Below are 16924 nucleotides of genomic sequence, written 5' to 3' on the forward strand. Positions count from 1 at the left end.
ACTATTTGTATATATTTGCTACTGATTTTTGAACATTGATTTTGTATCTTGCAACTTTACTGAAGTCATTTGTCAGTTCAACAGTTATTTTTTAGTACAGTTCTTAGGTTTTTCTAATTACATGGTCATGTCATGTGCAAATGGGAGCAATTTGACTTAATCCTTTCCAATTTGGATTTCTTTTATTTCTTTCTCTTGCCTAGTTATTCTGGCTAGTTCCAGTACTATGCTAAATAAAAGTGGTGAAAGTGGGCATCCTTCTCTTTTTTCAGATCTTAGAAAAAAGCTTTCAACTTTTTCAGCATGATGGTAGCTATGGGTTTAATGTATATGGTCTTTATTGTGTTGAGGTGAATTTCTTTTTACTTAATTTACTCAGAGGTTTTATCATAAAGAGATGTTGATTTTACAAATACTTTTTGTATCTATTGAGATGATCTTATGTTTTCTGACTTTCATTCTGTTGACATGAGGTATCATATATATTGATTTACATTTATTGAACCATCTTCACATGCCTGCGATAAATTCCACTTGATCATAGGGTATAATCTCTATGATGTGCTGCTGAATTTTTCTTACTGGTATTTTGTTCAGGATTTTTCCATCTACATTCAGCAGGGATATTGTCCTATAGTTTTTTTGTGTGTTGTGTCCTTGTCTGGTTTTGGTATCAAGGTAATAATGGCCCTGTAGAATTGAAAGAATTCCATTTTTTTTAATATTTGGAGAATAATTGGTTTTAATTTTTCGTACGTTTCAGCAGTGAGACCATCCGGCCCTGGACTTTTCTTTGTTAGGAGGGGTTTTATTACTGATTCAATATCATTGCTTCTTATTTGTCTTTTGAGGATTTCTACTTATTTATGGTTCAATTTTAGTGGATTGTATATGTCCAGAGATATATCAATTTTTTCTAGAATTTTGAACTTGTTGGCATATGGTTGTTCATAGTAATCGCTAATGATTCTTTATAGTTCTGTGGTATCAATTGTAATCTCTCCTGTTTGATTATATTTAACTGGACCATCTCTCTTTTACTTTGTTACTGCAACTAAAGGTTTGTTAATTTTGTTTATCTTTTCCAAAACACAAATTTTTGTTTTGTTGATCTTTTGAATTACGTTTTTAGTTTCAATTTTATTCATTTCTATGCTGATTTCTACTATTTCTTTTCTTATACTGAATTTGGGATTGGTTTGTTCTTGGTTTTCTTACACTAAATTTGGAATTGGTTTGTTCTTCCTTTTCTTAATCCTTGAGGTGCATCATTAGGTTTATTATTTGTAATCATTTTACTTTTTTGATTTGGTGATTTATTGGTATAACCTTCCCTCTTAGTACTGCTTTTGCTGTATGTCATAGGTTTTAGTTTTGTTGTGCTTCCATTTTTATTTGTTTCAATAAATTTTTTAACTTTCTATTAAATTTCTTCATTAACCTATTGGTTTTTAGGGAGGATGATGTTTAATTTTCCCAATGTATGCTCTTAGTATCTTTGTTAAAAGTGAATTCACTGAGATGTATAGACTTATTCTGGCTCCTATATTCTGTTCTATTGCTCTATGTGTCTGCTTTTATGACAGAACCATGCTGTTTTGGTTACTAGAGCTCTGTAGTATAAGCTGAAATCAGGTAATGCGATTTCTTCCATTTTGTTCTTTTTGATTAGGATAGCTTTGGCCACACTGGGTCTTGCGTGGTTCCATAAAAATTTTAGAATTGTCTTTTTTTATTTTTTTGAAGAACGTCATTGGAATTATTATAGGGAGTGCATTAAACCTTTAAATTGCTTTGGGTAGTGTGGACATTTTAACAGTATTGAATCTTTCAATTCCTGGATGTAGAATGTTTTTCCATTTTTTGTGTCCTCCTCAGTTTCTTGCATCAATGTTTCATAATTTCGTTGTAGAGATCTTTCACTTATTTGGTTAATTCCTAGGTATTACATCTTATTTGTAGCTACTATAAGTGGGATTGCATTTTTTATTTCTTTTTCAGACTATTTGTTGTCGGTATATTAAAATGCGAACTGATTTTTATATGTTGATTTTTGTATCTTATAACTTCAACAAACTTCTTTATTGTTTCTAATGGTCTTGTAGTGGAGTCTTTAAGTTTCTTCAAATGTAAGATCATATCATCTGTAAACAATGATAATCAGACTTTTTTGGGGGGTTCCTATCATGCAGAGATATTGAATTTTATCAAATGCTTATTCAGCATCAATTGAAATGGTCATATGCTTTTTGTTCTTCTTTCTGTTGATATGATGTATAACATTGATTGATTCACATATGTTGAATCATCCTTGCATCCCTGGGTTAAATCCCACTTAGTCATAATGAATAATATTTTTAATGTATAGTTGAATTTGGTTTGCTACTATTTTGTTGAGGATCTTTGCATCAACTTTTATTGGAGATATTGGTCTGTAGTTTTATTTTTTATTGTGTCTTTTTGTCTGGTTTTGGCATTTGAATGGTTTTAATTCATTCAGCCATCTGGCTTTGTCTGGGGCATACCAGTATTGTAAAATGAGTTTGGAAGTATTCCCTCCTCCTCTATTTTTCAGAATAGTTTGAGTAGGATTGGTAGTAGTGCTTCTTTAAATATTTGGTAGAATTCAGCAGTGAAGTCGTCAGGCACCAGTCTTTTCTTTGCTGGGGGACTTTTTATTACAACTTCAATCCTGTTACTTCTTATTGATCTGTTTAGGTTTTGGATTTCTTCATGGTCAATCTTGGTAGGTTGTATGTATATAGGGCTTTATCCATTTCTAAATTTCCAACATATTGGCATATAGTTCCTCAGAGTAGCCACTAATGAGCCCTTGAATTTCTGTGGTATCAGTTGTAATAGCTCCTTTTTGGTCTCTGTTTTTATTTATTTGAGTCTTCTCTTTTTTTTTCTTAGTCTGCCTAAAGGTTTGTTAAATTTGTTTAACTTTTCAAAAAACCAACTTTTTGTGTTGTTGATATTTAGTATTATTTTCTGTTTTAATTTTATTTATGTATTATCTGATCATTATTTCTTTGATTTGACTTATTTTTAGTTTGGTTTGCTCTTGCTTTTCTAATTCTTTGCTTTTGTTTTTGTTCCCAGATGGCTACTTGTACCTTTCTTTGGAATACAATCCCTTCTTTTTTTATTTTCCTTGGTTCTCTCTACTTGTTTCTGCAAATGAGATAAGATTACCTCTCTCCATCTTGGTAGACTGGTCTTGTTTATGAGAAGGTTTTGACCAATTCAACTGGCCAGAGATTTTAAGGTGCCTCCAAAATCTGTGTGTTTGTCCAGATTGCTCTCTCTGGTTTTGGTGGCCCCTTGGAGCTTAGGGCATGCCACATTTTGTCAGTACTGATATCAGTATAAGAGCTAAGCTCTTAGGTGAAGTTTAATAAAGGTTGAGGTTTTGGATATGTTGAGGTTGGAAAATGGGCTAAGCACTAACTAGACCTTTAATTCTCCAATGCAAGTTAGTCAGAAGTCCAACAGCCAGGCAGCCTTGGAGAGGTTCCCAGGGAGAAACAAAGGACTGTTTTTTAAAAGATTATTTCCTGCAACGCTCCCAGGCAGTATCTGGAAGTGCTTGTGCACCCATGTAAAACTGCCACTTTATTTCTTACTGTCTAGAAAAACACATTTGTGTCTGATATCCTCCATTCTCATTGTTTGTGAGTTAAAAGTTAAACCAAGGGGAAACAAGGGATTAAGAACCTCTACTGGGATCCAGATCCTCTTCTCCACAGGGGCAGATGAATGTCAGGTGTTCCCTTCCCAATTTTATGGTACAGTGCTTAGAGTTGGGTCTGTGCCCATGTGTACCTTGATTTTTCCTACCTCTTCAGTGTAAATATTTTCTCACTTTCCCAGTGGGAGTGTCTCAACTGGTCTCAGACTTCTTCACTCAAAGGGAACTGATGTGTGAACAGATGTTTATTTGGTGCATCCATAGACAGAGTGGGAGTTAGGAGCTTCCTATTCCATGTTCCTGATATCACTATGCCTTTAATTTTTTTTAAAAGTTTAATTAAGCATAAAATATTTATATTGCCACATCATAAATCAATATGTGAACACACACACACACACAAAGATTTTTTTTTGAAGTCAGATAGCGCGATGCCTCCAGCCTTGTTTTTTTTTTTTTTTTTTTTTTTTCCTTATGATTGTCTTGGCTATGTGGGCTCCTTTTTGGTTCCATGTGAAGTTTAAGGTGTTTTTTTCCAATTCTGTGAAGAAAGTCATTGGTAGTTTGATGAAGATAGCATTACAAGGCTACTATAACCAAAACAGCATGGTACTGGTACCAAAATAGAGACATAGACCAATGAAACAGAACAGAGGCCTCAGAAGGAATGCTACACAACTGCAACCATCTGATTTTTGACAAACCTGACAAAAACAAGCAATGGGGAAAGGATGAAAGGATTCCCTATTTAATAAATGGTGTTGAGAAAACTGGCTAGCCATATGCAGAAAGCTGAAACTGGAAATTAACTCTAGATGGATTAAAGATTTAAACATGAGGCCTAACACCATAAAAAGTCTAGAAGAAAACCTAGGCAATACCATCCAGGACATAGGCATGGGCAAGAACTTCATGACTAAAACACCAAAAGCAATGGCAACAAAAGCCAAAATAGACAAGTGGAACCTAATTAAACTTAAGAGCTTCTGCACAGCAAAAGAAACAAGCATTAGAGTGAACCAGCAACCAACAGAATGGGAAAAACTTTTTGCAATCTACCCATCAGACAAAGGGCTAATATCCAGAATCTATGGAGAACTTAAACAAATTTACAAGAAAAAAAATCAAACAACCACATCAAAAAGTGGGCAAAGGATATGAACAGACACTTTTCAAAAGAAGACATTTATGCAACCAGCAAACATAGGAAAAAAACCTCATCGTCACAGGTCATTAGAGAAATGCAAATCAAAACCACATTGAGATGCCACCTCATGCCATTTAGAATGGCAGTCATTAAAAAATCAGGAGAAAAGGATGCTGTAGAGGATGTGGAGAAATAGGAATGCTTTTACACTGTTGGTGGGAGTATAAGTTAATTTAACCATTGTGGAAGTCAGTGTGGCAATTCCTCAAAGATCTAGAAATAGAAATACCATTTGACCCAGCAATCCTATTACTGGATATATACCCAAAGGATTATAATTCATTCTATTATAAAGTCACATGCACACGTATATTTATTGCAGCACTGTTCACAATAGCAAAGACTTGGAACCAACCTAAATGCCGATCAATGATAGACTGAACAAAGAAAATGTGGTACGTATACACCATGGAATACTATGCAGCCATAAAAAAAAAAAGATGAGTTGATGTCCTTTGCAGGGACATGGATGAAACTAGAAACCATCATTATCAGCAAGCTGACAGAAAAACAGAAAACCAAACACCACATGTTCTCATTCATTAGTGGGTGCTGAACAATGAAAACACACGGACACAGGGAGGGGAACATCACATACTGGGGCCTGGGGAGTGGAGGGCTAAGGAAGGAATAGCAGGGGGTGGGGGGAATGGGGAGGGATAGCATTAGGAGAATTACCTAATGTAGATGATGGGGCCATTGATGCAGCAAACCACCGCCATGGCATGTGTATACCTATGTAACAAACCTGCATGATCTGCACATGTACTCCAGAACTTAAAGTATAAATAAATAAATTGTAAAAAAGATTTTTATTGCCCTAAATCTCAGTTATAAGGTTGAGAATAAGGGTAAATATTTAAGCATTCTGCCTCCAAAGCCCATTTCCTTAACTGCTAAATTATATTTGTGTAACAACGTATTGCTAAATGTACTGCTAAATATGTTGTTGTTATTGCCAGTAGTGCATATACTAATTTGGCCATTGTCTCACCAAACATTGTTTCCTTTTACCCACTTAGGACAAAAGCAGATCTGAGGCAGCAGGAGAGGACATTTTCCTTTTCTCACTTAAATACTTCACATCCTTATTTTTAAAAAAATATTTTCTTGTAATTTCAGAATCATATTGAGAAATAAACACAACACAGAGTCCAGGTGGGAATTGATGTGGAGAAATTAGCAGCTGTTTTTGTTCGGTATTTTGTTGCAAAAACACATCAAAGAAATATAGCCATGTGCTTACTCCTACTCCCAGACCCTTCTGGGGAGATTTGGCAAAATATCACTGTTCGTGCATGATGTGATCTTTTGCTGCAGTATTTCGGGGATGATATACCATCAAATGTAATGTGTTTTCTTAATTATTAGGTTGGTGCAAAGTAATGGCAAAAACCCGCAATTAATTTTGCACCAACCTAAACATTCTCAATGTGGTACATCATTGTGGCAGTACCTCCACACTGACAGAAGAGCACTCCCCAAAACACATGGCTTTCATCTCTGAGGCAGCATGTGAGGTACAAAAAGAGCATACATGTTTTGTTAGAAAAGAGAGACAATGTCTATAACTCTGGTCTTTTGATTTGGCATGGGAATTGTGGGAGACAAAAATAGCAGTCTTATCTAACACATTAGTTTCAAAACTTACTTTGTAACCTCTCCTTTTACTTGCTTTACTCTGTCTCAATGAATTTACCGTATTGACCTGACAGTGAAAAGAAAATGTGTTCAGATTGAAGCAATGGGGATAATTCAGAATGAACAATACTTTCATTTCTTGAAGACAGTAGAAGAAAAACACATTTTTTAATGTTTTTGACAAATTACTTTAATTAATTCCATTGGAAATTTGTGCTTTTCTTCCCATGCCTGTTTTTTTTAATGCTGCTAAATTGAATCATAAATAATGAATAAAGCGAATGCTATCTATGGGGTTTATGGAGGCTTACTATGTTCCCTGCACTGTGCCTACCAATATTACAAAGACCTAGTTAGTCACTGCCCATTTAAGGAGCTTAAAAAAGATTTAATATGGCAAACATCCATAGAGGTTAACAATAATTTCAATTGTATGATGGGTTCCAATTAGAAACTTTTAGTTTTATGCATTGAAACAGGTGATATAACTAACAGCAATAGATATCTCTGGAAATGTGTTTAAAAACTGAAAACCAACTTGCATATTAAACACTCATTGTATTTTTTAATAGTCCTCTTGAGACAAATATAATTAAGCTGTGCAGTGGGTATATTCCCTATGGTCTCTAGTAGGAATTAAAATACTGCCTATTCCATCACCATATTATAATTTAGAACCATAGGAAGTCTAGGAGCCCAAAAAGGAAAAGAAAGTTTACTTTGTGGTCCTGGGTATGTTCTCCTACTTTGTAATTTCTTGCAAATTTACGCTGAGGTTGTGGAAAGGAGACTCTGGTGCCTTTGGCTTTCTTGGATCTTGGTTTTGTAATTATTTGCTTACTCTGCTCAGATCAAGTAAAATATGTATATAAGTATGTAGATAAATAGCTGGAAATATGCTCCCTTTCAAGCCCTTAAGTGTAGCTTTAAGGTGGGGGGAAATAGGGGAGGGACAGCGTGGGGAGGGGAGTTGGGGAGAGATAGCATGGGGAGAAGTGCTAGATGTGGGTGAGGAAGGCAGCAGATCACACTGCCACGTGTGTGCCTATGCAACAATCTTGCATGTTCTTCACGTGTACCCCAAAACCTAAAATGAAATAAAATTTAAAAAAAATTTTGGAAGGACAGACTGTAACAACTTTACATCTTAATCTATCAATTTTTATGTGTCTCCTTTAAAATTAAAATGTCTTCATATATTACTTATATAACAGCTTCAGATATGATTAGTGATAAGACAAAAACAAAAAATTCAGAATATGTAACTTAAAAATGATTGTCTTCTCTAAATGTTTGTGAAAATAGCATATAATCCATAACTGAAAATCAGGAAGGAATATGTATTCAGTTTAATTGTGTGGTTATTTAGAAAGATTTCACAGAAGAAATCCAGGTGTCTAGATTCTCATCTCAGAGCACTGATTCTAGGAAGGCTCCTTTGCTGTGGTTCAGTAGAGAGTTGTGTTACATGACTGCATTCCCATTAATCTGCCTTCTTTGCTCTCTTCACAGCTGTTTAGCTCTCAGCCCACTATAAATGGAAATCAATCCCTGTGCACCAAATTCACATTTGTGGCTTTTTCCTCTCTAGAAGAATTACAGCTTGTACTCTTCAGTGTGTTCTTAATCACCTACTTATGCACTATAGGAGGAAACCTCATCATCATTTCCCTGATCTTGATCACCCCTGCCCTGCACACTCCAATGTATTTCTTCCTGGTGAACCTCTCATTTCTGGAGATGTGCTATATCACCAGTGTGGTACCTCAGACACTAGTGCACCTGCTGGTGGAGACCAAAACCATAAGTGTGGGTGGCTGTGCAACCCAGATGTACATATTTGCCATCTTGGGACTGACAGAATGCTGCTTACTAGCAGCCATGGCTTGTGACTGCTTTGTAGCTATCTGTTATCCACTGCATTACACTCTCTTCATGGGCCCTCGTGTTTGTTTGAAATTGGCTGCAGCATCTTGGTTCACTGGGGTGGTGGTGGAGTCAGCCCAGATCACCCTGATCATCACTCTGCCCTTCTGTGGAGCAGGAAAGATTCAACACTTTTTTTGTGACATCATGCCTGTACTGAAACTGGCTTGTGTTGATACCTCCCAAATTGAAACTGTGACATTTGCTGTCTCCATGCTCTTTATTATGAGTCCCTGTTTTCTTATTCTGTGCTCCTACATGCGCATCCTTGTGGCCATCTTGAGAATCCCTTCAGCAGCTGGAAGACACAAAGCTTTCTCCACTTGTTCTTCTCATATCCTGGTTGTTTCTCTGTTCTATGGCACTGCCTTGTTTACTTATCTGCAACCAAAGAATACACATACTCCAGAAACAGACAAAGCAGCTGCACTCATGTACACAATGGTCACACCTGCTTTGAATCCTGTTATTTATACCTTGAGAAACAAGGAAGTGAAGGAAGCCTTTCAAAGGGTAAGACAAAGGAACTCTCTTAGACAAATGGCCTAAACCAGCCATAGTAGCTAAACCCATGCTATTGTACAGAAAGGTTACCCAATTTTGTGATTCTTCTACCAACATATTCTTTTATTAAGCCATTTATAGCCTAGGTACCAGAAAACATTGGGATTTCCTGTACTTTTTCAATGCCTGTAAGTAAAAGGAAACTACACAGTAGGTTTATTCAATTGTTTAATAATTCATTCATTCAACAATATTTACTGAGCACCTCATATGTCAAGCCACCATTTTTTTCCTTCTCCCGTGGTAATAGCAGTAAGGCCAATATGTTTCACACCATTTTCCTGAGGAAAATGAAATATTCTTTATGAGTACAAAACAAAAAATGAAATAAACAGGAAGTGATACCTTTTTGGTATCAAATGTAGACTATTAGAAGTTAAGTTCTTAAGTGGAGTATACTTCTTAATTACTCTGCTCTCTGTATGTCTTAAAGTCATGTATAAATAAATCATCAGCTATTAATAAACACTGAGTGATGTACACTACGAAATAACTTTAAACATTCAGCTTGCAAATCCAGTAAGAGACCTTAATTCTTTAAAACCAAAGTTTTTCTTTGCTCTTATCCATCTGTTTTTTTGTTTGTTTTTCATATGAGTAAAGACTTAGAGAAATGTCTCCCTTTGTGACATGCAATCTTATTACATCTATTGTAAACCCTGTTTAAATGTATTGATTTAAATATAATTTTCTTTTGTCACTATATTCTAGCTAATATATATTGTTTTTGTCTCTGTGAATAATAAAAAAACAAGTCTTCTACAAGAAATTAAAATAAATAACTTTAAACAACTGTGGGTTTCTTATGGCAACTTTAGAGAAGTTGACAAAAAAGTAAATGTTCAGGGACATTTTGTCAACCTGAAAGTTAACTTCTATTTTATCTTGGTGTTGATCCTCTAAAGTCAATCCCTAATACAAGTACAATTAATTTATTTGAAAGAAGCTCAGAAGTGGAAAATGATACACGTGAGTTAAGAAAAACAATAAGTTGTCCATTGTTATGTCAGTTTCCATAAATAACCACTAAAATTTACTCTTGCTGAGGAAATAGTATAAAACATGATCCTCTGAAAAAATTAGAAAGAATGAATAAGGCCTACTATTTGATAGCACAACAGGGCAACTATAGTCAATAATAATCCAGTAATTAATCAGTTAATAATAATTTAACTTCCATTTTTAAATAACTAAATGAGTATAATTGGATTATTTGTAACACAAAGGAAAAATGCTTAGAGGATGAATACTGCATTCTTCCCTCAAGATTACTACACATCGCATCGAAACATCTCAGGTACCCCATAAATATAAACACCTATTATATCCCTACAGGAATTAAAAATTTAAAAAAATTTAAACACAATTTGAGATCGTATTGTCCTCTAGGTCTAGAAGTTGGGGAGTATATGCACCTGTTTTTATGAAGCTTTACTCACAGGTTGATACTAGAGAATGTTAACCTGGATGTTACAGCTCTACTGCTGATCGTAGCTGACTTCTAGAAATGCCCTTAGGTACAGTGTTTCAGATATTTGGCAGCTGGAAAGCATCCAGCATTAAACCTTGACGTGGTAAGTTAGATTAGAGGGATATAGAAGGTGATACTGCCAATAAATGCTACAAGTTTACTCTAGAGAAGTATTTGGTGTACTTGAATTTGTAATATTAAAAGAGAGTGACGTGTGTGTATGCATGATAAAAAATTGGTTTGAATATAGGATAGGTATTTATATCTCCATAATTATTTTTTCTCCTTTATTTTCTAACGCTGGTTCAGGAGTGGAGGTTTAATTTCCAAATGCAAGGGCTGGAGCTGTGTATCATGCAGACAGACATTTTACAGGTGAACAATATAAATCATTTCATATCAATTCCTTTCACGATAGCCGGACTTTTTCTTAAATCACTGATTTAGTTTCAGATGGCTAAAAACTATTTTTAGAATAGCTTTTACAAATAAAATTTAACATTTAAAATTATTCAGTGGATGGAAGAATATAGGTACAAGCCCCAAGAATGTATTTACATGTAAAGTGTTTAAATATGATTATTTATCAGAATTATGAGTGAAGAATTTTTCATGAACCACTACTTAAACTGAACATAATTTGTCAATTTTACTTAGTGTTATGACTGAAAAATGAAATATGCAATCAACTTTTTATGTATTCGTTCTTCAGAAAATCACCACTTGATTTGTTTTTAGGATTAAAAGTCTGAATTGTCTTAAAAAATATATACATTTTTGCACAATAAACAATATTTCTAGGCTCCTTTAGTTTCTTTTTACTGCTGCAATTGTTTTAGCTGTACAGTTTCATTGGTTAAAAAAACTTAGATTAACTCTTTTATGTGTTTTCCAGTGTAAAACATTTGCATTACAATAAACATTAATGAGGAATTCTGTCCAAAATACACTTCATCTTTTAATGTTTTAACATTACCCAACAACAGAAGAGCCAATTATTTTCTTTTTGGTAATGCTTATACACTGTGGTGGTTAGATGTTTCAGGCATTGTTAAAAATAACATGGTGCATGCCTTGAGACTGATTAGTCACATAATAACAGTGAGTTGTTATTAAAATTATTAATATTAATAAGCTTTTATAAAAGTCAGCATGGTTTAAATTATTTTCAGACATTTATATGTACCCAAATATAGATTTTTTTCTGCAAAGGAGTTCATTGTATTTCATAAGTCTACTTCCAGCCATAGTCTAGTGTTCTCCATTCTCTGACTTTGTATTCTCAAGTAAAATCAATTAATCAAAATGTTATTGAGAAAGCCAAGCAAGGTGGCTCATGCATGTAACCCCAGCACTTTCAGAGGCTGAGGTGGGCGGATCACTTGAGGTCAGGAGTTCAAGACCAGCCTGGCGAATATGGTGAAACCCCCTCTTTACTAAAAATACAAAACTTAGCCAGGCTTTGGTAGTGCATGCCTGTAATCCCAGCTACTCAGGAGGCTAAGGTGGGGTAATCACTTGAACCTGGGAGGCAGAAGTTGCAGTGAGCACAGATTGCATCACTGCACTCCAGCCTGTCTGACCAAGCGAGATTCTGTCTTAAATATACTACTACTAATAATACTGAGAAGTTAAGGCCTGTGGACATAAATATAATACATACATTGTTTGGCTTTCAAGTCCTGAGAAATTCTTTGTTGTTGTTTTTAATGATTATTTAATTATACTGTTCTCCAGTGGGAAATCTTTAATATTCTTATTTTCGGTGTCCAAAAATGCCCAAGAATGAAATACTTCAAGTGGACAGAAAGTGAAATAACTAAATTTGATACCCAGATATTGACTCTATATTCCAGGTTATGATCAAACTGATATCCATATCATCAGTCATTGGTTCTCTCAGTGACCTTATATTCACTATTTTTGGGAAAAAAAATTACACAATTTTGTTTGCGTGTGTGTGCATACACATACATATGTTTTTGCTAGACTTATAATAAAAATATGACAGTGTTACACAGGTGTTTTCCTGTTTATCTAATTTTTAAATTATAGTAGTTTTTCCCCCAATATTTCTGTATTATTCCATATTAAATGCATATTATATTGCTTTGTTAAAATTATCATTGCAATCAAATTATCACGTAGGTCCTAAGTTTCAGGATAGTGGAAATCACAATGTGGAGTGTTTATCAATACAATTACAACTAGAAAGGATACACCTGTATTGTTAATTCAGAGACTAAGCATCACTGCAAGTAGAAGCTAAACAAATACACTATTTCCTGTGTCTGAACAACAAGAATGTATGCTTTCTTCTGTTGGAACAAAGTGGGTATTTGCAATTACACATGGGAGTTTATTGTACCTTGGATGAGGGAAACTTCAGAATAGTGGAATGACTGAAGTCTCCGCATGCACTGCCTGTGTAATTGCAGAACCTCACTTGTCTGTAGTGGTCTCTTGATTTCCTCTGAGATACACAAAAAGTGCCTCACATTTATACACAAACACACACACACACACACACACATACACATGCACATGCACACACACATCAATTTAAGAGCTGCCAGTCATCATGGAATGCCTGATCTCTTATATAATTTTGCTCTCATGTTTAAACACTGGCTGCTTTGCAAAGCCACTTAGAAAAGCTTTGCTGTTGTTCTTTACTTACTAAACTATTAGGAAATCAATGCTTTGGCCAGAAGTAATATTTCTGAATATTCTCAAACTGCAGTCACCTGGGATTCCAGAATGGAACTGAATTCCCAGGGAAAAATATTTTTTAAATATCTATTTCAAAGCAGTTTCTTTCTAAATTAAAAGTTTAAAGAATAATTGCTACACACATCATGAGAGGCAAATAGATACTGGCTGTTGATTTAGAATAATGTGGAGAGGTTCCAAAATGCAACTTCAGATATACGCTCTTGTAAAATATATAAAAGGAAGCAAATATGTGTAGATTTAGAATTTAAATAATAAAAAATTACGGACACCAAAGAGATGTTTTCCTAACAAATATCTATTTATCAGAATTGCCTAGCATTCAACTCTCTCATGTTAAGCATACTTGACATAACCGTTTCCACAACCAAACTTATTTTAGGCTCTAGAAATTTCCAGCAGTCAGGACTTCCATAAACCTCCAAAATGATAAAACCTGATATTACGGTTTTTATTCTATGTTTTTAAGATGTTAAAGCATTTAAAAATTATCTAATGAAGTCAATGTCATATTCACTGGGCTACTGTTTTAAATATGTGACAGGTGTGGAGTGAATAATTTCACTTGTTTAGCAATTTCCGGTGACAACAAAGCAAAAGGAAATAGACATTTTAAATTCTAAAGAAAACTACAAATGAGCCACTAATAATTGGGTTTACTAAAAGGATAGACAATCACCCCAGACACTGATATGTACCCACTGTACATGAGAAAACCTAGGGAAGATATGACACAATTAGAACTGTTATAGAATTGCAAGATTCACAAGGCTATGAGAAGAGAGCACTGTAAGTATGCCAAATTATACTGGGGTGGGGGTACATCAAAGAGAATCATTTTTTAAAGAAAATATGTATCTCTGTAAAAAGGTAAAACTAGACTATAGTTTTCCAGCTGGACGCTTGCAGAGATATAGTCCCTGTGGCCAACTTAGGTACTTCCATCTGAGTGAAGCTTCAAATGACCAACATTTAAGACAGAGCTTGACTTGAATAACCTGAAGTTTGGGAAGATTTGCCAACATAAAGTCTAGAGTCTGTAAGTTTGAGGTTCACAGGATGTCTTTGAAAGCAGCGTTTGAAAGTAATATAGACAGTAGTTAAAGCTCTGATGAACAAAATCAAAGAAGAGCTAAATAAATGAAGAGACATTTCATATTCAGGGTAGAAAAACTCAATATTTGTTGAGATATTAGTTCTTCTCAAATATACCTATGGATTCTACACAATCCCAAACAAAATCAAATCAAGTTTTGTTTTTTCTTTTGAGATGGAGTCTTGCTCTGTCACCAGGCTGGAGTGCAGTGGCGCAATCTTGGCTGACTGCAATCTCTGCCTCTTGGGTTCAAGCGATTCTCCTGTCTCAGCCTCCCGAGTAGCTGGGACCAGAGACATGTGCCAGCCTCCCAGCTTTGTATTTTTAGTAGAGACAGGGTTTCACCATGTTGGCTAGGATGGTCTCGACCTCTTGACCTCGTGTTCCGCCTGCCTGGCCTCCCAAAGTGCTGGAATTACAGGATCAAGTTTTTTTTATATTAACAAATTTATCCTAAAATGTGTGTAAACACACAAAAGACCCAGAAGAGCCAGCACAGTATTGAAGGAGATCAACAAAGTTAGAGGGCTCACACCACCCTTTATCAAGACTTATAAAGTTATAGTTCAAGACAGTGTGATATTGGGGAAAGAATAGACAAATAAATCAATAGAACAGATTAGAGAGTTCCAAAAGAGACTCACATAAATATGGACATCATGCAATGCAGAAAAGCTGGACTTTTTAACAAATGATGCTGGAACAACTAGATATACCTGGTCCCTACCACCATCACCACCACAAAAAATAACAGAGAAATTTGGACAGAACATTACACTTTTTCAAAAAAAAAAATTAACTCAAAAATGGATCATGGACCACATACCTATTAGAAGATGTTCCACATCATATGTCATTAGGGAAATTCACTTAAATCAGCAATGAAATAACACTACACACCTATTAGAATGACCAAAGTTTAGAGCAGTGACAGTATCAAATGCTGGCAAAGATGTGAAGCAATAGCAATTCTCATTCTTTGCTGATAAGAATGTAAAATGGTGCAGCCACTTTGGAAGACAATGTAAAATGCAAAATGTAATGCAAAATGCAATGTAAAATGCAAAACTATAGAAATCTTGAAAGGTAACATAAACAAAAACTCATGTGACCTTGGGTATTGTGATGACTTTTTAGACATAATACCAAAGGCACAATCCATGAAAAAGATAATTGGGGTGGGCACAGTGGCTCACGCCTGTAATCCCAGCACTTTGGGAGGCCAAAGCGGGTGGATCACTAGGTTAAGAGATCAAGACCATCCTGGCTAACATGGTGAAACCCCATCTCTACTAAAAAATACAAAAATTAGCTGGGCGTGGTGGCATGCGCCTGTAGTCCCAGCTACTCGGGAGGCTGAAGCAGGAGAATCGCTTGAACCCAGGAGGCGGAGACTGCAGTGAGCCAAGATTGCACCACTGCACTCCAGCCTGGCACCTGGCAACAGAGCAAGACTCTGTCTCAGAAAAAAAAGAAAAGATAATCGATAAGCTGGACTTTGTTACAATTAATAAGTCTGCCCATAAAAGAGAGTGTTAAGGAAACAAGCAACAGACTGGAAGAAAATATTTGCAAAAGACACATCTCACAAGGAACATTTATCCAAAGTATGCAAGTAAGTCTTAAAACTCAACAATCAGAAACAGCCCAACTGAAAAATGAACCAAAGACCTTAACAGATACTTCATCAAAGAAGAGATCCACATAGCAAATAGATACATGAAAAGATGTTCCACATCATATGTCATTAGGGAAATTCACTTAAATCAACAATGAAATAACACTACACACCTATTAGAATGACCAAAGTTTAGAGCAGTGACAGTATCAAATGCTGGCAAAGATGTGAAGCAATAGCAACTCTCGTTCTTTGCTGATAAGAATGCAAAACGGCGCCGCCACTTTGGAAGACAATTTAGCAGTGTCTTACAAAACTTAAAATACCCTTACCATGTGAACCAGAAATAATTCTCCTTATTATTTATCCAGTGGAATTGAAACTTTTGTTCATACAAAAACCTGCACACAGGTTTTGGCAGCTTTATTTATACTTTCCCAAACTTCGGAGCAACCAAGATGCCTTTCAGTGGGTGAATGGATAAATTAACTGTGATACAAACAGGCAATGGAATATTACTTAGCGTTAAAAAGAAATGAGGTGTCAAGCCATGCAAATACTTGGAGGAAACATAAATCCATATTATTAAGTGATGAAAGTCAACCTAAAAACGCTACATACCCTGTGATTCCAACTACTTGACATTCTGGAAAAGGACAAACTATAGAGATAAATACAAAGAGCAGTGGCTACCAGATGTTTGGGGGATAAACTGAGGGCTTTTCTGGAAGTGAAATTACTCTGTATGATACTATATATATTTCCAAACCCATAGAATGTACAATACCAAGAATAAACCCTAATATAAAGTACAGGCTTTGGATAATCATGATGTGTCAGTGTGGGTTCATCAACTGTAACACATGTACCACACTGGTGGGGCAGGGGGTGTTGACAAGGAAAGAGGCTATACTTATGTGAGGACAGGGTGTATATGGATGTCTCTGTACTTTTCTCTTTTTTTTTTTTTTTTT

General features: G+C 35.3%; 1 protein-coding gene across 1 annotated transcript; it reads left to right on the forward strand.

The window, feature by feature from the left end:
* The first annotated feature begins 6391 nt into the window (after positions 1-6391).
* On the forward strand, positions 6392-9017 carry LOC116527547 (olfactory receptor 10A2-like). Its single transcript, XM_032244534.1, has 2 exons — positions 6392-6421; positions 8055-9017. The coding sequence occupies exons 1-2, from the start codon at positions 6392-6394 to the stop codon at positions 9015-9017; spliced, it is 993 nt and encodes a 330-aa protein (XP_032100425.1).
* Positions 9018-16924: the final 7907 nt, after the last annotated feature.

Source organism: Sapajus apella, unplaced genomic scaffold (genome assembly GCF_009761245.1).
Source record: "Sapajus apella isolate SASKATOON/1434 unplaced genomic scaffold, GSC_monkey_1.0 scaffold2, whole genome shotgun sequence".
Classification (NCBI taxonomy): domain Eukaryota; kingdom Metazoa; phylum Chordata; class Mammalia; order Primates; family Cebidae; genus Sapajus; species Sapajus apella.

Coding starts and splice junctions, on each gene's coding strand:
- LOC116527547 (XM_032244534.1), top strand. CDS start 6,392: ATGGCTTTCATCTCTGAGGCAGCATGTGAG. Junction 6,422..8,054: donor TCTCTGAGGCAGCATGTGAG/GTACAAAAAGAG, acceptor CTCTCTTCACAG/CTGTTTAGCTCTCAGCCCAC.